General features: G+C 40.0%; 5 protein-coding genes across 8 annotated transcripts in view; 3 read left to right on the top strand and 2 right to left on the bottom strand.

The window, feature by feature from the left end:
• Positions 1-426: 426 nt before the first annotated feature.
• Positions 427-4,150, top strand: prop1 (PROP paired-like homeobox 1). The gene is made up of 3 exons (XM_086046015.1): positions 427-544; positions 1,993-2,222; positions 3,189-4,150. The coding sequence occupies exons 1-3, from the start codon at positions 451-453 to the stop codon at positions 3,558-3,560; spliced, it is 696 nt and encodes a 231-aa protein (XP_085902141.1). The 5' UTR covers positions 427-450; the 3' UTR covers positions 3,561-4,150.
• Positions 4,151-4,276: 126 nt separating this feature from the next.
• Positions 4,277-7,010, bottom strand: mcfd2 (multiple coagulation factor deficiency 2, ER cargo receptor complex subunit). 3 transcript variants are annotated; one of them, XM_086046012.1, is made up of 4 exons: positions 6,866-7,010; positions 5,916-6,071; positions 5,685-5,844; positions 4,277-4,981 (listed from the first exon to the last, which is right to left on the bottom strand). In XM_086046012.1, exons 1-4 carry the CDS (start codon positions 6,910-6,912, stop codon positions 4,850-4,852), a joined length of 495 nt encoding a protein of 164 aa, XP_085902138.1. In that variant the 5' UTR covers positions 6,913-7,010; the 3' UTR covers positions 4,277-4,849. The 3 variants fall into 3 exon arrangements, with proteins under 3 accessions (XP_085902138.1, XP_085902137.1, XP_085902140.1); XM_086046011.1 differs by having other exon boundaries at positions 6,849-6,961; XM_086046014.1 differs by lacking the exon at positions 6,866-7,010 and adding an exon at positions 6,711-6,829.
• A 1,582-nt stretch (positions 7,011-8,592) lies between these two features.
• On the top strand, positions 8,593-12,216 carry haao (3-hydroxyanthranilate 3,4-dioxygenase). Its single transcript, XM_086045811.1, has 10 exons — positions 8,593-8,773; positions 8,941-9,019; positions 9,284-9,367; positions 9,973-10,079; positions 10,267-10,356; positions 10,426-10,469; positions 10,544-10,689; positions 10,915-10,983; positions 11,403-11,485; positions 11,619-12,216. Exons 1-10 carry the CDS (start codon positions 8,691-8,693, stop codon positions 11,689-11,691), a joined length of 858 nt encoding a protein of 285 aa, XP_085901937.1. The 5' UTR covers positions 8,593-8,690; the 3' UTR covers positions 11,692-12,216.
• Positions 12,217-12,712: 496 nt separating this feature from the next.
• LOC147139549 (transmembrane protein 229b-like) lies at positions 12,713-15,417 on the bottom strand. Of its 2 annotated transcripts, none has more exons than XM_086045813.1 (2): positions 15,288-15,417; positions 12,713-13,745 (listed from the first exon to the last, which is right to left on the bottom strand). In XM_086045813.1, the coding sequence occupies exons 1-2, from the start codon at positions 15,337-15,339 to the stop codon at positions 13,264-13,266; spliced, it is 534 nt and encodes a 177-aa protein (XP_085901939.1). In that variant the 5' UTR covers positions 15,340-15,417; the 3' UTR covers positions 12,713-13,263. The 2 variants fall into 2 exon arrangements, with proteins under 2 accessions (XP_085901939.1, XP_085901938.1); XM_086045812.1 differs by having other exon boundaries at positions 12,713-13,748; positions 15,288-15,412.
• A 2,091-nt stretch (positions 15,418-17,508) lies between these two features.
• The window catches only part of ttc7a (tetratricopeptide repeat domain 7A), a 52,429-nt gene continuing 46,298 nt past the window's right edge, over positions 17,509-23,639 (top strand). The window contains exons 1-4 of the mRNA XM_086045411.1: positions 17,509-17,677; positions 18,282-18,468; positions 22,458-22,621; positions 22,759-22,927. Coding sequence (XP_085901537.1) covers positions 17,621-17,677; positions 18,282-18,468; positions 22,458-22,621; positions 22,759-22,927 — 577 coding nt within the window. The 5' untranslated portion in view covers positions 17,509-17,620. The remainder of the gene's footprint in view (positions 17,678-18,281; positions 18,469-22,457; positions 22,622-22,758; positions 22,928-23,639) is intronic.

Below are 23,639 nucleotides of genomic sequence, written 5' to 3'. Positions count from 1 at the left end.
CAAAGAAACTCTAAACTCTGAAATTGCTCTTCTTTTTTTCTTTATTTACCTACCATCTAATAATGGCCATAATGTCAATCTCCTTGCACGCCATTTCAGATAGATGTCAAATGCCATCTTATTCCTCAACATGAACTCCATATTGTTCTCACTGTCTGACCCCAGTAAGATGCCAGTAAGAAGACTGCCCGATTTCTAATTGAAAAATAGCATGCAACAAAAACTTGGGTTTAAATTGTCATGCGCAAGCATGCAGGTACACTAAAATCACATTGTTTGATTTCACCCACCCTGAGTCACGTCACAGTTGTCCGAGTCGCTCATCCACACCCACAGAGACAAAGGTAAAGACACACGTGACTCCATGGTTACTGGCAGCAGGCTGCGTGTGAGTGTTGGATGACCACCAGGTATACAACGCTTAGTATCCCATCAGTGAGCAGTGCAGTGATGGCCCAAGTAAAAGTAACAGGAGATGCGATGAGGAGCCACCAGGACTGTGCTGACGTTTACTCTAACATGGCCACTGTCAGCTCCACTGCAGGTAAGTTCGCAAAACCATATTTAAATAATCCATCTTTTACCATTTTTACCTATTTTATCAATTATTTTCCTATTATTAAAGTACACCAATGATGCACAATGGAAAGGACTGAATACAGAATGGGAACAATTAGTGTGAGCCAAAAAAAACCTTTTATTATTGAGCCGTCCCTTATCAATTACATAAATAAGAAAATAATGCTATTATGCGTCGTCCAAGGTAGTTAGGGTTTCATCACGTTTTTTTTTTTTGGTCAAGTAAAATATTATGCAAAAACTACATAACCATGATGTGAAGAGTGGCGCTGCATAGACCAAAGAATTTATTACATTTATACTTTTTTTTCCCCCACAAAATTATAATATATTGGCATTTTCATGAATTTCTCAGTGAATAATGCATGCCATTTATATGCCCCCAAAAAATTAATAGAACATGCAGTACACTGATGACATGCCAATGCCGATTTTTGGCAGAAAAAAATACAGATTACATATTAATCGGCCTGCTAATTTAAAAAATATATAAAGCATAAAATAATATCTCCTTATGTGTGTTTTTGTTACCCATAGTTGAATGTATGCCATATTGATGTTTGATTCATGTTGCAATATGTTTTTATTATTTTAAATAAACCGTGACTACAGGTTTTGTGTAAAATAGTGACATCCAGGTCAATTCCGTATACAATTTGCATCTCTCACCGAAGTATTGTTTGTAAAAATGAAGACTTACTTTGCTTTGAATGACAGATCCATAAAGAACCTTATCATCAAATTTCATTTGATACATTTAAGGATATAAGTTTATGGTAGATAGTGAGACCAATACTTGTATACATGGTCAGAGTATATAAAGATAAAAACGATCTATCTATCTATCTATCTATCTATCTATCTATCTATCTATCTATCTATCTATCTATCTATCTATCTATCTATCTATCTATCTATCTATCTATCTATCTATCCATCTATCTATCTATCTATCTATCTATCTATCCATCTAAAAAAAATGTACATACAAATTGAACAAATAAGTCACTCTGGTGCAAGAAACGGCAAAACCTCTCACATTTTTGTGTGACAGGGCAAGGTGTTAGCTCAGTCCCCCACTCTGGCAAATTAGTCCCTTTGCTGGGAGTTGTACTAATAATCTGCATCAAATCCCTGCGTTTCTGGTATCTCTTTCTCACGAGCTTGTGTCTGTGTGCAAAAGCTCTCTGCCTCTCATGTTGCTTCATGGCAGTGGGAACCACGAAGCCTGGGTAATCCCTCTTTTATCGAAGAAGTCATCATCGAGCTAACGAGTTAAGTCGCGCTTTTTGCGGGATGCCAACCTGGGGAACGCAAGGAAATCATGAAACAGGAGCTGAAGAATTGTCTTGAAGTGAAGTGAAGTAAAATAAAGGTACAAAACCTTATCCTCTTTGTCCATTCTGAAAGCAGATATTGGAGATTCGTTGAGCAAGGGGTCAGTGTGTGAGACCTCTGTGGCTGTGGGTGTTAGCCGACGTAGCCGTGCCTTTCAGTCTCCGGTGAGGAGACGCCTCCGCACCACCTTCAGCCACAAGCAGCTGGAACATCTGGAGATAGCCTTTGGACAGAACCAGTATCCTGACATCTACTATAGAGAGGAGCTGGCCCGAATCACCAAGCTCAATGAGGCTCGCATCCAGGTACACGCTAGGGGTTTGTCGTCCTGTCGACTTGACTACACTAAAATTTGTCAAGAGAAATGTCCAGTAGCACTTCAAGTGTTTCCTGCTACTATAATGGTAAATGCTAAATGGGCTGTCACTTATATACGAACTTATCTTGCAGTATCAAGTGCTTCATCATTCAACAACGGTATAGTAAATATGTTACATTACGACTCGATACATACAGTATTTGTACCCAGAATGCAATATGAAACACAACAGAAAAACTGGAAATCTGGTGGGACACTGTCAGCACCACAGAGTTATAACCGGGCACAGTATTCACTTCCTCCTATATTATCACTATATTAAAACACGGCCTTCTGCATACTGATGAGGACTTAAAGTCAATCCAAACATTTTTTTTTTCAAGAATATGTTCCCACACGGCATTCTGATGAATTTTGTTTTTGTGGAATATAAATTAAGCAGCAAAATGCACTCATTTTTTAGCCATCCCTGGGTGCCATGTCTTCTGTTGACTGAAAAGGACATCGCAACTGCTCATAACGACCAATCACGGCTGACTTGTTTTCTGAATCCGAGCCGTGATTGGTCGTCACCTGAGCCCTGAGCAGTTATGATGTCATTTTCAGTCGACAGAAGTGACAAAATGGCCGCCCACGGAGATGGCTAAAAATGGGTGGATTAACTCATATTGCGCAAACGCAATATTCATCAGAATGCCGTGTTTCAACTGGTGGGCCTGCTGGGAACATATTCTTGAAAAAAATGTTTGGGTAGATTTCCTCTTTAAGGGATTCATTATGATCATCTGTTTCATGTCATTAGCTGACTGAAAACGGATTTGCTTGATTAAAAGGTATGTTTGGTGCCTTGCGATTGGCTGGTGACCAATCCATCTCCTCTTGCCCATGAAGTCTGCTGGGATTGGCTCCAGTTCAGTTACATTTGGTTCTTCTGGCCTCTTGTCTGCAACAGGTGTGGTTTCAGAACAGAAGAGCCAAACAGCGCAAGCATGAGCGCGTCTCCCAAAAAGTGCACCCACTGGGCGTGATGTCGGGTCACAGGGCACTACTGGGCAGCGTGCACGTCGCACCGTCCATGGCCCGGCAGTACTACGGCCAGCCCCTGGCCCACATTCCCCACGTCGCTGCGGTGCTGCCTGCCAGAGTGTACCCCCACCACCCCCAAGGTCCGGTCAGCCCGTGTCCGTGTCCCTCCATCACGCCGCAGGCCACCTCACAGCAGCAGCATGAAGAATGGTACAGCCACGTAAGGAGCAACCTGACCTCAACCATGTTCTCGTTGACATCCATGCAGCCCCTGGAACACTCCTCTCATTGGAGCTAAGCATCGTAGAGGCCTCAGTCAGGATTTTGCAAGTATCGCTGAAAGCAAGAGTCAAATACCATTCCGCATGGATACATGTATGTTCTCAGTACCGTTTAACTTCTGACTTGCATTAATTATAAATGTTCAGTTTCTTAGATGTATTACTGTTGAGCAATAACTGTGCTGCTGGTGTTCATGCCCACAACCACAGAACAGTGGGTGGGGGGAATATGATATTTGTGTCATTGAACAAACATGACATTTTTCAAAGCATTAGCTATAGACTGGTTTTTTTTTCTTCTAGTTGGCAACAGAGAAAAGTGTGTTCCATTGAGAGGAGTTCAGGAACATTTTACCCCAGTAAATGAAACGACTCTCAGTAGAATACTGTGCAGTTTGGGGGTGTCGCTATTGAATATATATATATATATATATATATATATATATATATGTATATATATATATATATGTATAATGCATGTATAAAATCAATTGTCAATGGCTTAATTTTGACACCTCTAGTCTATTGCACCACAACCACAAAAGACTGGTAATAATAGGCTCTCATTCGATATGAAAGAGTACCCAATAAAGTGCACAGATGCAAATATTTATTGCATTGCGTCATTGTACTTCGATGCTCAATAGTTTGAAAACTTGGAAGTAAACAAAGTTGTTCTTTAATAGTTGCATTAGTTGGTGTCGGTAGAAATCAATGAAAGAAAACAGTAACATCTGTTGATTACAGATTTTAATAGTTCACATTCCACATGTATTATGCATTTATTTTTAAATATTTGTATTCAACAACGCCTGACTGAAGAATCGCTACAAGATGGGAAAATACATATCTATAGAATAACAAACTGTACATTATTAAAAATCACAGATGGATTTGACAGATTTAAAGATGTTTGTATCTCGAGGCAGCTGATAGGTGAAGTTGTGCGTGTATGTGTGTGGGTGCGCATGTGTGTGAGCTTAGTTTCAAGAGTTTACAAACAAACAGCAGCAAGCCAATCCGATCCAGTGATAGAGGCAGCGTTGCACAGGTTGACACTGCGTTACATTCACTCTGTGACGTTTTCCTGTCACGCATCTGCTCGACACATGAATACAGCGAGGATGACAGTCACCGCCGGCTCATACGTATAATTCGTAGACAATCATCAAGATTTCATGAAGAAATAGCAAGTTTCGCACTCAAATGTTGTATGCACTGGTTATAATATACAGTAAATAATAATAGCACTCTTTTGGCTTGTTGTAGACAAAGAAGTGAAAACAGTACTGTGTGGTATGTCCTGTTATTCCAGTGATTTGGCAAACTCTGCGTAGTCGATGTAACCGTCATTGTTTTTGTCATCCTGCCTTAGAACGTCGTCAATGAGCTTTATTAGAGCTTCCTCTCCTATTGGCTGGCTGTTGTCTCCTCTCTCCTAAAAGAAAATAAACACAAAATTGATGGAAAAGCAACAGAAGCAATGTGAATACCAGCAGCAGCTGGTCAATAGAGGGCGCTAGGGCACCGTCCTAACGCTCAGCTGAGTCACCATGTACAGTACAGTAGTCAAAACAGTAAGAATGAAAAATGAAATATTATAATACAAATATTTCAAAATGTACAGTGGAACCCCCCTATTTGCGGGAGATAATTTAAACCTTTTTTTTTTTTTTTTTAGAAATAAAACAGAAAAGTGGGGTGGGCTAATTCTGCTAAATTATTCGGCCTTCCTGAGTTAATACTATGTAGAACCATGCACCTTTTCCTGCCATTAATGTTGCAATCTTTTGGGGTAAAAAAAAACAAAACTTCCAATTTTATATCTTTATGTTTGAAGCCTGAAATGTGGCAAAGGGGCAAAAAGTTCAAAGGGCCAAATACTTTTGCTTGCAACAAGCCACTGTGTGTGTTTGTGTAAGTTATTTTTTACACTCCAAAAATTATTGAATAAGCGTGCAGTGACACCCCCTGCCCATTTTCCTTTTACCCACAAAAAAAAAATTGCTTCAATGTACCTTTGCAATTCATCTTTGTTCACATTCAAGAATTACAACAGCTTTAGGGGGAGCAAATGTTCACAATAATATTTGGTCACACCTTTAACAGGAAAAGAAAACGCACAAGAGCAGCGGTCCTACCTCTCTGTGGACGTGGGTGATCGCTGTTGCCAACTCCAGCCCGTCTAACAGGTTGTTGCTATCATAATCGTGCATCTTGAAATAATGAAGCTGAAGTTCCTGAGGTGACATGTCTTTCTCTGGTTTGTCAATCACACCCTCGAGATGCTCCATAATGTGGCTGCGAGACAGATATTACAAATCGCTGACTACTGGCTACTGTGTGTGTGTGTGTCTCGAAGCATCGCTTACTCTTTATCCTGGACAATGTTTTTGTCGAAGCGACCGTGGCCCGATAAGTCATCTGCACTCTCCACAACGTGGGGCTGTGTCTCATGCTCTGCGTCCTCGTGAGAGTAGACACACAGAAGACAGGAGAAGAGGAAGAGGAGACTGTGATGTCTCATTCTACACCAAGGGACACATGTAGAGACAAAGTAACATGTAATGAAATACTATTGTGCTGCAGCATAGTGCTACAATTTAAATGAAAGATTGCTTCTGCATATAGTGTTGTAATTCGGCACTAAGGTAAATTAAAAAAAAAATCAGTAATAGATGTTCTCGGTATATCAAGCATTCCCGCAACCACGGTGCTGCGGCACATCAGCGTAATGTGAAACAACCTATCTTTGTTAATCTATTCATGCGATATATGAGGCCTTTATACGCCCTCGCACTAGTATCCACCTGTTGCCATTTATACAACAGAATCATCTTTAACTGTGATCAACCACTCAGGCCCAGAATTCGCATAGATGTCACCATTATTTCCAGTACATATACTTTTTGTGACGTTTTTGTTGTGTGTCATGAACTTTTTCTAAAGGTGGCTTGATCAATGGTTGGGAAATTTTTAACTAATTCAAATAGCAAAATCAATTTTATTATATGCCGTGCACGGACAGAAGCTGTGTATCACGCAAATTTTAAGGAATTCACCAACGGATCCTTCAGCACAAGGAATCTATAGTACGTCTGCTCTGCAATAATTTGCTGTTCCACGAACATAAATACACGAGAGTACGTTGACTGCAATGACGTTACCTAAAAGTCGAGTGTTGTCCAGTAGCTAGCACGGAACTAACGTTTACGTTACTTAAATTACGTTAATGTTCAATATACAGCACAAGTGATTACAGTTTAATTACTTTACAATAGACTAATCATCATATAGCTGCATACATTCTTTTTGCTTTCACCTGAATCCGAGTTGAGTGATCGTGTTTCTCGGGTCGCTGGTAACCATAAGCAGTCACAGGTTTGACAGACCTAGCCGCTTGCCGTAGTTCCACTTGGACACGACATCGCATTGTGATTGGTTGTCATGTGCGAAGACTACCAAAGTGAAACAAGATACGTACCTCCGTCCTTTGTGGTACGTTTCCATCAGATTTTTGACACCTTACTTCCTTACTAAATCAACGGACAAATCTATAATAAAATTACATAATGAGGAGTGGATATCGAAGGAGGTTTATTTCATTTCATTTCATTTTATTTTAATTTATTTTATTGCACAAACGAGCACCATCGTTTGCGTAAAACACCACATTTTACTTGATTTCTTGTTCAGAATCGCCCATCAACGATTGTATGACAGCGAGGTCATAATTGGTTTCAGGTGGCGTGTGATTAAAATAAAAAAAAAACATATTTTGTAATATATATTGTAAATACTAAAGAGAATTTCTGGCCAAACTGTATCATTATTACGGCCTGCTTGCAGCTCACTTTCATTTACATGATCGGTATTTGTTTGTCCATTATGGTGGAGGTCCACATTAGGAATAAGCGTGATACGGAAAGGCCTACTCATGTTCGTCTTCATTTCTTCGTTTTTCTTTACCATCTTAATTAATTAATATCAGCTATGCTATATTATACATAGTGTAATTTCCTTAGATATGCTAAATGAGTGTTGAAGTTTGAATATATGAGTATAGAGAAACTTTCAAAGCATCGGCAGACACACCACAATGACAAAGAGACTGTCATAAACAATTCAAACAACTAAAACAATTCACAACTCATTTACCTTTCAGTTACCGCCGATTCGTGTACAGCCCTAGTATTGAGTCTTCATATCGGGGGTTTACATCTCTGCTCGCCCCCCAAAAAAGAAAATGCAAAATGCTTGGGTTGCAAAGGCTCAGTGACACACTTGATTTGATGCTCATTTTTCAATTTTCATCATGCAGCGGGGAGTTGGGACCACACTCAGGGACGAGGCTCCTGGGGCTGAGTCCTTCTGAGTGGAGTTATGTTTTGTGTTAAAGCCCCAAACACCCCATGAGCCAGAGAAGCACTACTCATGATGTGTCTACTTTCCTAAAGTTTTCCAAGTCTGCCATCAATTCACTGACAAGTTCACCAGTATGTGCTCGCAAAGGATATTAAGGTGTCCCCCAGTGTTTTGGAATGTAAAACCTTATGTTCATATATCATGTATCAGTGCAGAGGAAAAGCATAAAATAAAAACATTAAAAAAAAAAAAACATTTCCTGTAGTGTATGTAAATGTACCTTTGGTAAATTAAAGTGTCCACCCAGAGATTTAGTGACGGATCAATTCTAACTTTACAGAATGATCTAGAGAAGGCACTCCATTTTGTTGTCACAGTCTCCCACCGTCAAGAAAGTGTTCTGGACAAAGATTTCATTGAAAATTTTCACATCTGTGAATTTTTTTATGATGGAAACCTAATCATTTTGAAAGAGTTAGACATCTGTCATGAAGTTGATATGGCCAGGAGGTCCTAATCTTTGTTATTATTGTTGTGATTTTTCATTATTTTTATGATTGAACAACTCTCTTGGTTAAAAATAAATTCAAATTAAGATCTGTGAAATGTTATGTCTTCATAAAATGCAAGTGACCTTTCACCACTACAAAACTCCTCCCCGTTGCCTACACTCACTTTTGCATTTTGGACTTTCAGTGACAGTCAGGCTACTTCATGTAGTGAAAGAAAACAGGCCATTGTGGCATATTACAGAGACAAGGCCGTAAACTTTAATTGAAATAATGAATAACAGTCTTGTGAACGTGGAGAAGTGGATAGAAGAGAACCAAAATGCTTTCCTGCCACCAGTCTGCAACAAACTAATGTGAGTAAGCTGTGTTAAATTAACTTATTAACAATATTGTTTTATATGTGCAGCTACAAAGGAGATTCCAGAGCTGCAATCATCACGAAGTAGAATAAAATGATTCCAGATCACAAGATTTGAGCCGTTACGTATTGTTTGTTTAAAGGTGTTTTTATCTCATTCAGGCACTTTTCCCAGTTAAACATTATGTTTGTTGGTGGACCAAATACCAGGAAGGATTACCATATTGAAGAAGGGGAGGAGGTATTTATAATCAATATCAGGTTCTACTCAAATGTTGCAATCTCAATGAATTACGAGCAACTTTTAGCTTGATTCCTGTTTGTGTAGCATTTTGAGTGTTGCTATTTTGCTGTTAAAGATGGAAATCAGCTGGTAGCTTCATAGACTATTTAGTACACACTATAGTGGTTCTGTAGCAAGAACCTTTCCCCTCATCCAAGAGACTTTTTATTTACACATGATATGGAAGTTATCTGTTGTGGCAATATTGTATATTTCCAACAGCTCTTCTACCAGGTGAAGGGGGACATGTGTCTGAAGGTGATTGAAAATGGCAAGTGTAAGGATGTGCACATCAAGGAGGGAGAGGTGAGCTGAAATGGAGAACGATGCATAAAGGACAACTAATTAAATGGTGTTATTTTAAAAAAAAAAAAAAAAAAAAAAAAAACCCTGATTGACAAGTGATCTGTACAGGGTGTACTCCACTTCTTGTTCTGCTCAGTCAGCTGAAATGGGTTTCACATTCATAAACCACTGTCTACGGTCATTCCACTGGACCCAAACAATTAAGCTTCGCATTATAAAAGCTATACTGCAGTAAGGTTGAAGAGCAACATGAGAGTCAGTTCCACAACGATTATGGCAAGCAACCCTTTACATGGAAATTCCATTTGTGATCCATTTTCTATACTGGCGCCTATCCAAGCTGACATTGGTGATTGGCTAAGATACAGACTCCCTGGATTGGTCATCAGTCAGTCACAGAGCACCTAAAGAGACAGACAGCCATTCACACTCACATTCACAAGTGGAACTTGAACCCATTATGCCTGTTTAGAATTTAGGGTAATCTGCCACTACATCAGGGACCTACTATACCTACTACAAATACAATTTAAATATACAGAGAAAAATTGTATTCACTTGACTGATATGCAGTCCTCTTTTGATATTGTCTTTTCCATTTTCAGATGTTTCTGCTGCCTGCTCGGATCCCCCACTCCCCTCAGAGGCAGGCCAACACTGTGGGACTGGTGGTAGAGAGGAAACGGCTGCTTACTGAGACCGACTGCCTCAGGTGATGCAATGAACCTATTTGGAAAAAAATAGGCAAATGAAAATGATAGAAGATTAAAATAAAACAACATGTCGATGTTCACGCATTTTGTATTGCGTGATTTTGTTTTGCCACTTTGCAAAATGCATGTGTCTCTATTTGGTTCAAAGTCATCATGTAGACACAAGCATGTGCTTGTGCCTATCAGGTACTATGTTGACAACACAACGGACATCCTGTTTGAGAAATGGTTCTACTGCGAAGATCTTGGAACCCAACTGGTGCCAATAATCCAAGAGTAAGAAAAGCTTTTCATGATCGCCCGTTCATGGCAGTCTATTTAAGACAAACTTCATTTTATTATCAGGTTCATGGCATCAACACAGTACAAAACAGGAAAACCTGATCCCAGTGAGCTGCCGTTTCTAATCTGCAATTATTTAGCATTTTCAGAATTTTATTATCATTTTTATTTTGGGGGACAGGTGAAGTCTTCAGGGAGCCTCCATTCCAGATGAACAACATGAATGTGATGTCGCCCTTCAGCTTTAAGTCCTGGCTGGAAAAACAAAAGCCATTCCTTGCCAATGGCAGCCCCATTAACATGTTTGGGGCTCAGTTTGAGACAGAGGTACAATGTTACACCTCATTCGACAAGAATGTAACCTTTCATTACAATAAAGCAACCTAACAATCGATAGCATACACTCACTTGCCACATTACATAGCCCTTCTAATGACAGCCTATATGCATAAATAAAAGAAAGATTTTGAATGACATTGTCAAAAAGGTGCTAGTAATTGCACAATATGAAACACAAACATGAAATAATTCAGCTATTTGTGACCCTGACAGGCAATTATGTTTGGACCTGGTTTGACTGACGCAGCCTTACCACAAAGTGATGTCTGGATTTGGCAGCTGGTATGTTCAAGAAATGTGTTGCTTATTGCATAGCTTCACGTTCTATGTGCCATCTGACGGTTCGGTTCCATGTCTAATAGTTAAACTATTGCCAACATGCACTTAAGACCAACATCATTCATACCCATGCCAAAATTGGAATGAAAGCAGAAATACAATATACAGTAATTTTGTACATAATGACATTCCAATCAAAATTGAATCACCCTGTATTAGAGAAATTGTATGAATCATTTTATACATGGAATCTTTTGTATGTATATAAGTACAGTAATTATATGTATATTAAATATGAAAATCACTTAAAAAAAAGTCTTTTTTTCACTTTCTTGTCACATTTCCTGCTAAAAAAACACATTCATTAATGATAAATTACTATAACTCAACATTGTATCTCCTCTTCTGATTTTCACCGTCAGGAGGGATCATCAGGAGTAATCATGAATGAACAGGAGTTCAATCTCTCTGCTGGAGACAGTTTACTCATTCCTGAGAACACCCAGTCAGTAGGCCTACACCCGTTTAATCGCAATATCAATGAGACACTATGATTTGAGATCATTCATTAAATTCACACGGAGCATATCGGTGATTATGATTTTTAATACAGTGTATTTTCATATCTACTCCTGTAGGTACCAATGGAAGAGAGATGAAGAGACGGTTGCACTGGTTGTGGTTCAAAACCCTGAGCGCAAAAGACAATGATCACAGCTGCCATTGACACTCTCCACATCCAGCATAGTGCAAATTCAAAAATTTTAACAAAACATAGAAAGTTTTAAGATATAATCATTGAAAATAATAGAAAAGTGAATACAAAGTCGTGAAACCTGGCATTGTTGTATTATTGCGTGAATTTCTCATAAAATGTGATCTGAGCATTGTCTGTTGAATCACAAACATGGACAAATATTGTTTGATTCAACTATCACACAAACAATTGTATGATTTCATGTGTTTATTCTCCACACCATGTCAAATTCACAGTGCAGGGTAGAAAAAGCAGAGGTCGGCATTTTACTAAAAATTTTAAGTCTGTTTATCACCTTCTGCCTACAGCCTGCGTACCCTTCCGCCGTTCGTCTATCCGCCATTTTGTCCTGTCGGAGCAAATAGTATTCGCGTATAGGCCGGTCCGACGATCATTTTCAAGTTTTCAAAATAATGCCTGGATCTTCCACAATCCTACTGACAAACTATTCTATGGATCAATAAAACAAGTTGTATGAGTGTTGTTGTTGTTTTTTGGGTAGGAACACACAATGCGATGCTTAAAAAAAGAAAAATAAGCTGCAGCGCCACAAGAATGCCTCATTCCAAATGTCAATAAGCTTTTCCCTCTCCACAGAGGCGCTCACTACAGTAGGCTTATGTCGCTTAATGAGGAAAACACCTTATCCATAAAATCCAGAATGGGCAAAAGTAGAACTGTCCACATACATTTTGGTGATGATTCATTGCTGTTTTGTGACATTAAGTAACGTAAGCACTTCAAAGCTTATGTGTAAGCGTTTTATGGTGTCCCGTGTGCCAGTGTCCTTGGTTATTTTCAAATATATACAAATTTGCCACACAAAAAAACACAAGTTCACTTGAAAAATGTGCAGTACTCTTGCACACTGACATTGACTTATTTGTCATGTATAGGTCGGCGCACTTAACATATTTTCAGTCAGGCCGTGATTGACTGTTGCAGACTGGCCATCAATCAGACAAAATCACACCATTCTTTCTTAATATTTTTAATTTCTTACTGATAAACAGCTCAACATTACTACAGCACGAAAGTACGGTGACTACTATGATGAAATAAAATAAAAATTAAATAAAAAGAAGGAGATATATTTTTAGAGATCCGTGCCTCAAGTAGTGGGGGGGACAAGCATCTCGGTGGGTGCCCCCTATGAGTGTGGTGAATGGTAGAATTTTGCTTTTTGCGTTGTTCAAACAATTCAATTTCAAGATGTGCAATTTATATAATGCTTTTGTCATAAATTGAAGAGTAACATTTCCTTCTAGCGTTGGTACAAATTGGCTGAAAATTACCCTAGTTGTCTTTGATTAGATGTCCTTTCAAATGTGAACAGAAGGAGTTGTTCTGATATTGAACAATAAACACACAAATGTATTGCAAAGCAGTCCAACATAATAGCAAACAAAAACAATGGAAAAAAACATTTCATAAAATTGCTTTGGTGTGGTTTGTTCCCAAATTAGTGTGACATAATTAGTGAGAGCAGCGTTGGAAACTCATTTTTCCAGATGTGCGATAGCTGTTCAATTGCACATCCGTACCCTAAGAGTGTTTTTGATCACATGCTGCTCTGCTATGAAGGCGGCAACCGCCCAAGGTAGCGCGTACTCCAGAGTCACCACTCCTCCCAGATTGTATTTATAACCCGAGTAGTCCCAAGGACAAGCCCCCAGCAGCCTGAGCCCGCTCCCCCAGCTGAACTCCCACAGGTAGATGAACAGTGTGTAGGTTATCAGACGCACGGACAGTGGCTGATGACGAGTCAGCAGCCAGCCTCTCATGCTTTCCATGAGGTAGATTGCAGTGGCATACATAGGCAGTGCCCAAAGGCTGCTGTATCCCATCATCCTCCTGTCCTGGATGCTGCACCAGTCCAAGACAGCGGTGAACGACACCTCACAGAGGCAGCCGTGCAACGCGTACACATAGAGGCGAGCCAAAGAAGAGAGGGAATATGTGGAGACCCTCCCGCAAAACTCTGCTGGGTCAGCACCTCCAACATGGCCTGCTACCAAGAAAATGGTGTTAATCCACCGTGTGGTGGTATGTGGCAAAACAGATCATTAAAATATTATACGCTGCAAAAATGAAAAAAAAGAAGAGAGTAATTAAGTTAGATTTTATGTCGTAAAAAGGGAAGGTATCCCCTATTGTTATTACTCGAAGAACACAGATGCTTTTGTGTTTTTGTTTGTTCACAAGAAAGTCCATTCATTGCCTTCTACTGCCTCGTTCTTGTCAGAGTGCACACTGCTGCTTGCAGAAAATGCAGCTGGTCAGACAAACAAACTCAAATGCTGAGTTTCATTGTTTGATTTTCACTTTTATTAACAGCTCAACTTTGGCGGAGGTCTTGGGATTTGGAATCGGCGGTTGAGTCCCCGCTGCGGAAACAAATGTAAAAATGGCAACTACTGTAGTTGTTGGAGAGATGCTTGATAGCTTCTCTCCCTGCATTCGAGTGTGAGTTGAATTTCCCTTTGAGGGTGTATATTGAGTATTAAAATAGTTGCTGCCACATTTGGATCCATCCATCCATTATCCGATCCTCTTATCCTCACAAGGGATCGCGGGCGTGCTGGAGCCTACCCCAGCTGTCATCGGGCAGTAGGCGGGGGACACCCTGAATTGGTTGCCAGCCAATCGCAGGGCACACAGAGACGAACAAACATCCGCACTCACAATCACACCTAGGGCCAATTTAGAGTGTCCAATCAACTTACCATGCATTTATTTGGAATGTGGGAGGAAACCAGAGTTCCCGGAGAAAACCCATGAAGGCACAAGGAGAACATGCAAACTCCACACAGGGAGGCTGGGATCAAACCCACGACCTCTGAACTGTGAGGCGGACGTGCTAACCAGTCGACCACCGTGTCGCCCACTGCCACATTTGGATACCAGAAATTTCTCCTTCAAACTGACCAAATTTAATTCCGAATGACGGTGAGTCAAACCTAAGAATAAAAGTGGGAATAATGGGTGGGAATAATAAAATCAGAGTTGGGCATTTTACTACAAATTGAGCATTCGTCATTCGCCATCTGTCTACAGCGTGGGTACCCTTCCGTCGTCCGTCATTCGCCTTTTTTCCGGGGGGGGGAAAAATAGTATATACTATAGGCCGGTCCGCCTCTAATTTTAAACTTTTAGTCACTTGGAACTGCCCATCCACCCTTTAGTGTCTATTCCATTGTCATTACTGTATACCCACATTCCATTTGCTGCAGCTCAAGGACTGACAGTCTTGTGTGCCTTCTCCAATTAGGATTAACGAGACAGTAGGTCATCCCAGCAAATCAAAGACTTAGAAAAAGCGCTCTTGCATTTAGAACTCAAATCGAGTTAACTGTACTAAAACAGATTAGGCAGATTTCATTGCAACTTCACTGCGTTTCCTCGGCACACAATTAACTACAATACAATGACTGTAGCTCCATCACTTAAATTTTGCCAGTGGCAATGAAAGCTACATTAAGTCAGTAAGCGTGAACATGAGGAGTCATTAAACACAAGTTAACATGCCATTTAGTGCCGTAACGCTCACCTGAGTGGCCACCACTTTGTGCTCTCCTCTCATGTAGTATTCGCGCCTCCATCCTCAGACAGCATGTGTTTCCCTGTGGCTTTTTAATCCCTTGCGTGTGTGTACGTGTGTGCGTGTGGGCGTGCGTGTCTGTGTGTGTATCTTGGGCTAAACATTAAGCTGATCCATGTCAGACAGAGAAGTGCCCGTCATGGGCTGAGATCGAGGACAGACAGCTAGACCTAGCAAGCAAACCTGGACCATGCACCTGATAAAAATTGTGTGGCACAAATGCCAGTATTGATTACAAAGTTGCTCATGTGAATGTTTGCTTTCACAACTTCAGTAAATGTGCCCGTCCTTGTATCGATGTGTGCTCGAAACCAAATATACGGTCATGTACTGTGTATTGTGCAGATGCTCCATTCAATACGGTGTGTCATGATTGGGTCGGTTTCAACGTAACAATAGAGCTTTAGAAACTTAGACATGTCAGTAAAGTTAACAACTGCCACTCCACATTGTTAATTTTATTGAGTACGCAGTTAAAAACTAACCCTTGCTTCATTGATTGGTCTATTCACACTACAGATCTAGCAGTAAAGCCAGTAAATGAGACATTTTCTTTAGTCACTTCTTCACGAATGAACAATGTCAAAAAAGGTGGATGTCTAGTATATTTCCTTGCATGCACGGCATATAACGTTGCCATGTGAGCATATCAGTGCCAATTTAGGATGTTTATTTAGTGTGACCACCGAAAACCAGTTTGATGAATGGTAGACCTCCAGATCAGAGTCCAGGGAGTCAGCAAACATGCATGTGGAAGGAGAATACACCACTACATCAGAGTCAATGACTATAAAGTTATCAAGCTGTCAACGCTAAATATATACAAAACCTGGTTTGGGAAAGTAGTGTTCCTCTCATGAGGAAAGTCTTCATTTGGATATGAATTTTAATATGAATGTCAAAAGAACTTCAATTTAAAATGTATTAATATTTAGTCGTCTTTGATAGGCCAATGTGTACAGACCGACCGTTTACTGTTCCCATGCCGAACAAACATTTTGCTACACATGTAGGTTCATGTATTTTCAGTTTATTATTGCACTTTCTAATTCCTACAGCATCAGAAGTGGTATAGCTTCCCCACTGCCTCTGGACCATTGATGATTGTGAGTCGAGGGGCCCGGTTTTCATCCCCACCTTAAGTCTAGTCTAACTGTATGGTTGGTGTGTACGGAATATTTTGAAACGTACTGGAGATGTATAGCTATTAATGTGAAGGGGAGAGCTGGGTAAGATTCCCCCTTAAGGAAATTTCTATTTATTTTGAAAATATAAATAATTGGAAAATCAATAGAATACTGTATGTACACAAGAAATATGTCTAATAAAACTCATCTGTAGTGTAATTAAATCCCGAAAAACTTGATTTTTTGTTTGTATACAACAGCAATAGGGGCGTCTTATTCCACGGCCTAGCGAAGCAAGTCGTGCAACTTCAAGTAATTATTTGTGCAATATACAAACATTACTTTAGCGTCATCTGGTGGCAACTTGGTGCCAAGCAACTATATTGAAACCGAGGGAAGGAGCTTCATTTATTCAGTCCCCCCATCGCCTTGTCAAAAAAAAAAAAAAAAGGTTCTTTGCTGCTATCTTGTGGCATCTACAGGCCATTACAAACCTTCGGGGCAAACGTCAATTACTCACGGACTGTCGTAGCTCCCGGTAGCTTTCCGTGAGAAAAATAAGAAAGGGATATGTAAACAACAGATGAAACGTGAAATTAGTACTTTATTCGATTTAAATGTCAATCGCCCAAATCATTTAATTTCTTTCACCCACATGGATATCTCCTCTTGTCACAAAACATTATTACAAATCACAGTGTTGGGATGTTGTGTAAAAAAACATGACTGATTTGTAACTCCTTTTCAACGAAATATTCAATACATAACAAAAATATACAATGTTGAACTAATAAACATTGTCATTTTCAAAATCATAGAGTCATTATTTACAAGACGCCCATTAGTTGATGAATAAATATATCAAGTAAATGATTAGTCATTGATTCGATTAATTTTTAAACACATTGTGAAATACTGTACAACAAATGAGGTATGGCGGAAATAGGTTACTAAAAGCAGATTTGTTCAAGTGGAGTTGCCGTACGAGTTGCCAAAGGTGAACGCCAGCGTTGAGCAAGATGCTGAGTGTCTCTGTTCGACAGCAGGGGGCGCCAAGGAGCCTCCACAACCCCACAACTCCAGACGAGTCCTCGTCATCCCGTTGGGGCATCATCGAGCTTCTTCACTGAGAAAAGGGACTTTCTCCGAAAGCAAATGTCAAGTTTCCAGAGAGAAAATGACCCAGCAAAATCCTTATTCAGAAGACTTGAGGTTTTTATTTTACGTTATAAAGTACCTGGCATTGACTTCTATAGTAGTTCGTGTCTGTATTGTGCTGTCCTAGAACAAACGCAATTTTAGAGTTGAGGCTGTGTCTATGTACTGCATATTGTGTGCCCCTCTTCAGCTGTGTTATGTGTTTGGTCGTTCCCTGAAACCGGCTGGTTGACCTCAGCCAGCCTGTTGAGCCCGGACAGACACAGGAACAAGTTCCAACCGAGCAATATGGGAATGTGGGTCGTTTTCAATTAGACGACCTATTGCTATTAGACATAGAACTTGTTGCATTGCTGTTTTTGCAGTTTCTTCAGCTCTACCTGATCCACTTAGGGTATTAACTGAGAAAGCTTAAGAGCAGGCACTCCTGATTCCTTAAACCATATTACGTTGAATGTTGTAAAAATAGTTTTCTTATTATCTATAAATGTTCTAAATACAGAATAATGACAGCATTGTTCCACAGCGTACTACAGTATAGCCCCCCCAACACACACACACGCACACACACCCACGCCCCCCCCCCCCCCCACACACACACACGTGCGCACGCTCCAAAGTACTTTTTTTTTTTTTTTTTTTGAATTTCTCCTGAAAGTCTGCAGTCACTCCCATCGTGTCCGGGGAGTACAGTCAACACCGGGACCGTGCTGCCATGGCCTCCCGGATCTCCTTCACTCAGCTGCGGCTGGAAGCGGAGCTGGATCGGTACCGGGCCGAGTGCCAGTGGGACAAGATTCCTCCAATCGTCGAACACATGCAGGCTGCACGTATACACGAAGACGGTGAGTGCACTTCACCTAAAGTTTTACTTTATAGGACTTAACAGTGGTCTCCAAATTTAATTTTAACCCAGCTGGTGTGGTCGAGTCGATCATTATACTAGTACTGTACTGATATTTGTGTGACTATAGCCTCTGTACACAATTTGAACTTTGTACTGTTAGCTACGTACAGCACTGACTGGTGGCTGACAGGTCTACTTAAAGGGCTCATTACCTGAACACAGGTGCTTTTTTAAAAAATGTTTTTTTTCTCCATGGGTTTGGTTTATTTTCAAAAATAAACTTGATTAAACATATTGCAAATTTTACAGTAAATTTAACATTAAAAACTATAGTGGAAATTTGAGCAAACCAATTTGCAAAGGGGCATGCCACTTAAGGTCCACAAAAGAAAGAAGTTAGGTAAAAAAGCAGAAAGGGAAACAAAATGTTCCTTTAATACATGCACATCATTTCAGTCTTCTTGTTTTGGCAGCCACTGACAGATTGTAGGTATAATTCCTAGTCTACTGGAAAAAGTGTGTGTGGTTCCCAAATGTACATTTATGAAGGTAAAGCTATCACATGGATGTTTTTTCCTTTTCCTATTTCTCTTTCTATATAAAGAGACCAAAAAACACATGCTCATAAAATGAATGTTTATCACAGATAAATCTTGCCACATCCCTTAGTTTTGTAGTGAGGGAGGTTTGTTAGTTTTCAGTTTTTTAATTTATGTGCAATTTCCTGTGTCATTCATAACATTGTAATTTTACCAACATTAAGTGCAAAGTTTGCATGTTGTATTTTACTATCTTCCAAGTGTAAATTTTAATCTGTTTAGACTGCGACCAAATGTAGTCCTTTTAGAGTAAAACATACTCGAAATTTACTGTGTAGGCCTCAAATTAGTCATGACCTGACCAAATTCTGAACTGCAGTGAATTTTTATTGGGAAAATGATTTTCTGAGTGGAAATTATTTCAGTGATTGAGATTTTCATAGAGAAAATAAGATTGATAGATTTTGCACTTGAATGAGGCAAAATGACAGCCACGAATAATAATGACACCTTTCCACTGTATTTTTTACCAAGTGTGTTACATGTCCACAAAACGTAACGATTAAAAAAAATAAACCCTATAACCAAAATGCAACATTCTACTGCCAGTTCTTCATCACCATACAATCCTATATGCGCACCTTGCATGTGGCCACTCTTTTTTTTCTTTTTTTTTTAATTATTACTTTGTTCCATGTTCTGATCACGTTAGCACGATTTAAAAAATGCAGGATGACTTTATTTGCTTCTTTAAGCATGGAGACTGATTAAAAGCTTTCTATCAACCTGTACATTTACACTTTATGTATATCCTGTTCAGAGAGCTGGAGCCTATCTCAGCTGACTTCTGTGTGGCCGGCACCTTGGCATGGTCACCAGGCAATCACCGGGCACACATAAAACCAGACAATTATTCATACAAACAGTCTCACTATCACAGAGTGGGAACTGAAACCACGATATTTGCGCCAAAGTCAAGTGATTGTACACTATCAGCGACATGCTAGAGCATTCTCATCAACTGTGATTTTAGGAAATTGGATGTGCCGAGTCACAACTGAAAAACTGCTGTAATAGAACCGAGCACCGGTAACTGCAGTGTGCTGAAATGACCCGCACAATGTAAATGCAGAGTTGAAAGGAGTTTTGGCAGGTCATATGGCATGAGCCCTTTTTGTGACTGGCTCCAAGTCAGTACTCAGATCATTCAGATGCTCCAAAATTGCATTGCTGAATAAACAATATTCGCCCTCCTCGGCGTTCCAAAAATGTTGCCACGCATAAAACCAACAACCATTTTTCCCATCGTCCTCTCATTTGGCCTGCATCTCTTTGCCTCGCCATGCTAACTGCATTTAACATTTACACATGTCTGCGTAAAGATGCAAAATCAGCCATGGTAATTCGTCTCAAGTTTGATAAATCACATTGCTCATGTTAAAATAAGAATGCAAAATAAACAGTGAGGCAATTTTGTCTATTTGGCAGACAATCCTGGGTTTGCCGGTTAGTAGATCAGCTTTCACATCTGTTTGTGTGAGATCTCAAGTGTGCGCTCGTTTTTTAGAGAATAGACCAAAAGTATGTTACTTATGTTCGCTGAGCCAAAGTTCTAACAGAGGCTTTGAGTCTTTTCTTTTTGATCTAACTAGGTCTGCACGATATTGGAAAAACATGCGCTATGGATGTTGACTATAGCAATATCGATTATTTAACGCGTACCTAATGAAATGCCTAATGAAATGACATTTTCTAATGAAAGATTTTTTGTTTTCATAAAGCAAAATAAGCAAGCTCAATGTGTAGCCAATTCATTATAATTACCCTAGATAATGTCCAACTACTGGGTGACTGGTCAAATTCCGATAAAAGCATACAATTCCATGAGAAAGTTATTGCATGTCTTCGCGATATGCATATTGCATAAGCCATTATCGCAAAAATAGATGGGTTTTTTTCTCGATATACTTTTAACTTTCAATACAAAATTACTGTATTGGGCCACCAGGTTATAGATACAGAAAACTGACTCTCCAGGTGAATGGCAGATCCAACAAAGTTGCCTGTGCCATTTGGACAAACTTTGGAGATTCAAAGCCATTCTGGGTAATCATGGCTGGTGCGATCGAGAAGCATTAGCAGTTGGGCGGGAAGCCTTACCGACAGCTGCACCACGGGAAGACTGTCAGATACCTGCATGGACTTTTACTGTAGCTCAGAAAAGCAACGCCATTACTTCCAGACTAGTGGCAAACAGGTTGATGGCAAGCACGTTCTGCCGTCAAGGTTGGTTGTGAACGGCAAACGGCAAAAGATGGAATAGTGAAGGTACAGTAGATGAAAAATAAATATTAAAAAATAGTCCGAACCGGATTACGCAGATACTCAAAACCTCTCGCTCTGCATTAATGACCAAAAAGAGAGTGGTAACTAAATACACTCAGACTAATTACCAGACAGGACACAGCTTGGGAAATGAAGTTATTGACTGTGGCTGACAAACATGTAAGTGGATGGCTTTAACATATAACTAGAACTGTTTGCAATGTCATACATGTAACAAATGATCAAGAAAATCAGAGTGTGTCTTTTGTAATTGGTCATAACTCTGCTACTGGATCTCAACAGTCTAAATATGTGATTTGAAGTGCATCATATTTAGTTACTGTAGAGCTGAGGGACTTTTGAGCTAGTAGGACTTGAAATGCAAATTTTTTCAATTTCAGCGAGCTCTTGAAATTTCAGCAGTTTCGATCATTTCACCACTTCTGACAGGCTTTCTCTGAGAAGTCAGAAGTTAATCAAGCATAACATTGAACCGCAAAACGTTTTTTATCCGTTTAGGAATGCAAGTAAATCACTTAAAATCTGACATGAAATCTTATTCAATATATAACTTTGCAGACTTTGAAAAGATCATAATTGACATCTCAGTGGACAACAATAATTGTTTTCTAGCTTGAAATGTCATTTTGGTTAAAGATCCACTACACGTTGGTTTGCCAATCATTTCAGAAACCTAAATATAATTTAGGTAATGAGCACATTTTTTTCATTTAGGGCAGCTTTGGCCGCATAAAGCTTACATTGCTTGGTGGTGGTGGGTTCAAGTATCAGTCTGTCAAGACATGAACTGAGCTGACACCGGAACACACGCAAAACAGCAGTACTTGAATTGAGTATGCATCTTGAAAAAAGTCAACAGTATGTGTAAATTGTATGCAGTATTCTGATTTAGTGGTTACATTTGAAAGTGTCACGCCATATGGAAACTGTGGTTTTAAATCTGCTCCAAAACTATGTCTTCTACGGGACTGTGTCTACTCCTGAGCTTGAACAACATTTATTAGACTATGTGTCATATTCAAAACAAGACTTGTGACCCGTTACCTTCAGCGTGGACCTTCTGGAAACTGTTCACCGTGACTTTTTTATATCCTGCCTTCAGATGATTACGGGACGCTGCTGTTGGCAGAAGCACTGCTGGAAGAGTCCCTGCAGGAAAATATAGACCTACTAAGGAGCTCCACACCTTTGATGGACAAAATGCAACCAAAATTATGCCGGGCCAAAAGCTACCTCAACATCATCCTGATCCGAGGCCGTCTCACTGTGAGTCAAACGGTTTTCTCCCAAGAGCGATTATTCCTCTTTGAATGTTACATGACTTAACCCCTGCCAATTGAAACAATGTGAAACAATCTTGCATTTAACGCAAATCTCTTTTTTTCTCTCTCCTTCTCCGCCAGCCCCGGTATTTGAATGAGGCTCTACTGCTGATGGCCAAAGTGCACTATGTGCAGGGTTGTCATCGCGATGCCCAGGGAATGTGTGCAAGGGTGGGACTGGAGGAGCTAACACAGGACGATCAGCCAACCTACCACCTCCGCCTACTGGCTGAGGCCTTTGTCATTAAAGGTAGTACTTACAGCTTCCCAAATATGCACGTTTTAAACAGCATTTATACTTTTCATAACTTTACTCGCACCATGTCTGTTGTTTGTACAAAGGCAGTTTAAGTCCACGCTGAAAAAAATGCTGTCCACAGCCACACCCAACTCTGTGTGGTTCTTTCTCCGGACTGTCAAATGTTTACACAATCACTTTAAAATCCTGATACTGATGATAAACTGAAGTTAATTTGGAAAACTACTAGTTTCATTTCATTCTCATGATATTCCAGATTAAATCTCAGAATCAGATTTTTTTTTTTTTAATTTACAACCGTATTTTCACAATGGGCGACTGGTTAGCACGTCCGCCTCACAGTTCAGAGGTCGTAGGTTCGAGTCCGGCCCCGGCCTTCCTGTTTGCATGTTCTCCTCGTGCCTGCGTGGCTTTTCTCCGGGTACTCCGGTTTCCTCCCACCTTCCCAAAACATGCATGGTAGGTTGATTGGACACTCTAAACTTGCCCCAGGTGTGATTGTGAGTGCGGATGTTTGTTTGTCTCTGTGTGTCCTGCGATTGGCTGGCAACCAATTCAGGGTGTCCCTCACCTACTGCCCGAAGACAGCTGGGATAGGCTCCAGCACGCCCGCGACCCTTGTGAGGATAAGCGGTATAGATAATGGATGGATTTTCACAATATTACAAGTTTAAACTTGAACATTTATACAACTTTTTATTAT

This window comes from Filicampus tigris, chromosome 11, assembly GCF_054856515.1.
Source record: "Filicampus tigris isolate MCC_2025a chromosome 11, RoL_Ftig_1.0, whole genome shotgun sequence".
In the NCBI taxonomy this organism is placed as follows: domain Eukaryota; kingdom Metazoa; phylum Chordata; class Actinopteri; order Syngnathiformes; family Syngnathidae; genus Filicampus; species Filicampus tigris.
This window is presented reverse-complemented; position numbering and strand designations above follow the sequence as displayed.

Coding starts and splice junctions, on each gene's coding strand:
- LOC147139549 (XM_086045812.1), bottom strand. CDS start 15,339: ATGGAGGCGCGAATACTACATGAGAGGAGAGCACAAAGTGGTGGCCAC. Junction 13,749..15,287: donor ACAAAGTGGTGGCCACTCAG/GTGAGCGTTACG, acceptor TTTTCTTGGTAG/CAGGCCATGTTGGAGGTGCT.
- mcfd2 (XM_086046012.1), bottom strand. CDS start 6,912: ATGGTTACCAGCGACCCGAGAAACACGATCACTCAACTCGGATTCAG. Junction 6,072..6,865: donor ATCACTCAACTCGGATTCAG/GTGAAAGCAAAA, acceptor CCCTTGGTGTAG/AATGAGACATCACAGTCTCC. Junction 5,845..5,915: donor AACATTGTCCAGGATAAAGA/GTAAGCGATGCT, acceptor TCTGTCTCGCAG/CCACATTATGGAGCATCTCG.
- haao (XM_086045811.1), top strand. CDS start 8,691: ATGAATAACAGTCTTGTGAACGTGGAGAAGTGGATAGAAGAGAACCAA. Junction 8,774..8,940: donor CCAGTCTGCAACAAACTAAT/GTGAGTAAGCTG, acceptor TATCTCATTCAG/GCACTTTTCCCAGTTAAACA. Junction 9,020..9,283: donor ATATTGAAGAAGGGGAGGAG/GTATTTATAATC, acceptor TATTTCCAACAG/CTCTTCTACCAGGTGAAGGG.
- prop1 (XM_086046015.1), top strand. CDS start 451: ATGGCCCAAGTAAAAGTAACAGGAGATGCGATGAGGAGCCACCAGGAC. Junction 545..1,992: donor CACTGTCAGCTCCACTGCAG/GTAAGTTCGCAA, acceptor TTCTGAAAGCAG/ATATTGGAGATTCGTTGAGC. Junction 2,223..3,188: donor TCAATGAGGCTCGCATCCAG/GTACACGCTAGG, acceptor TGTCTGCAACAG/GTGTGGTTTCAGAACAGAAG.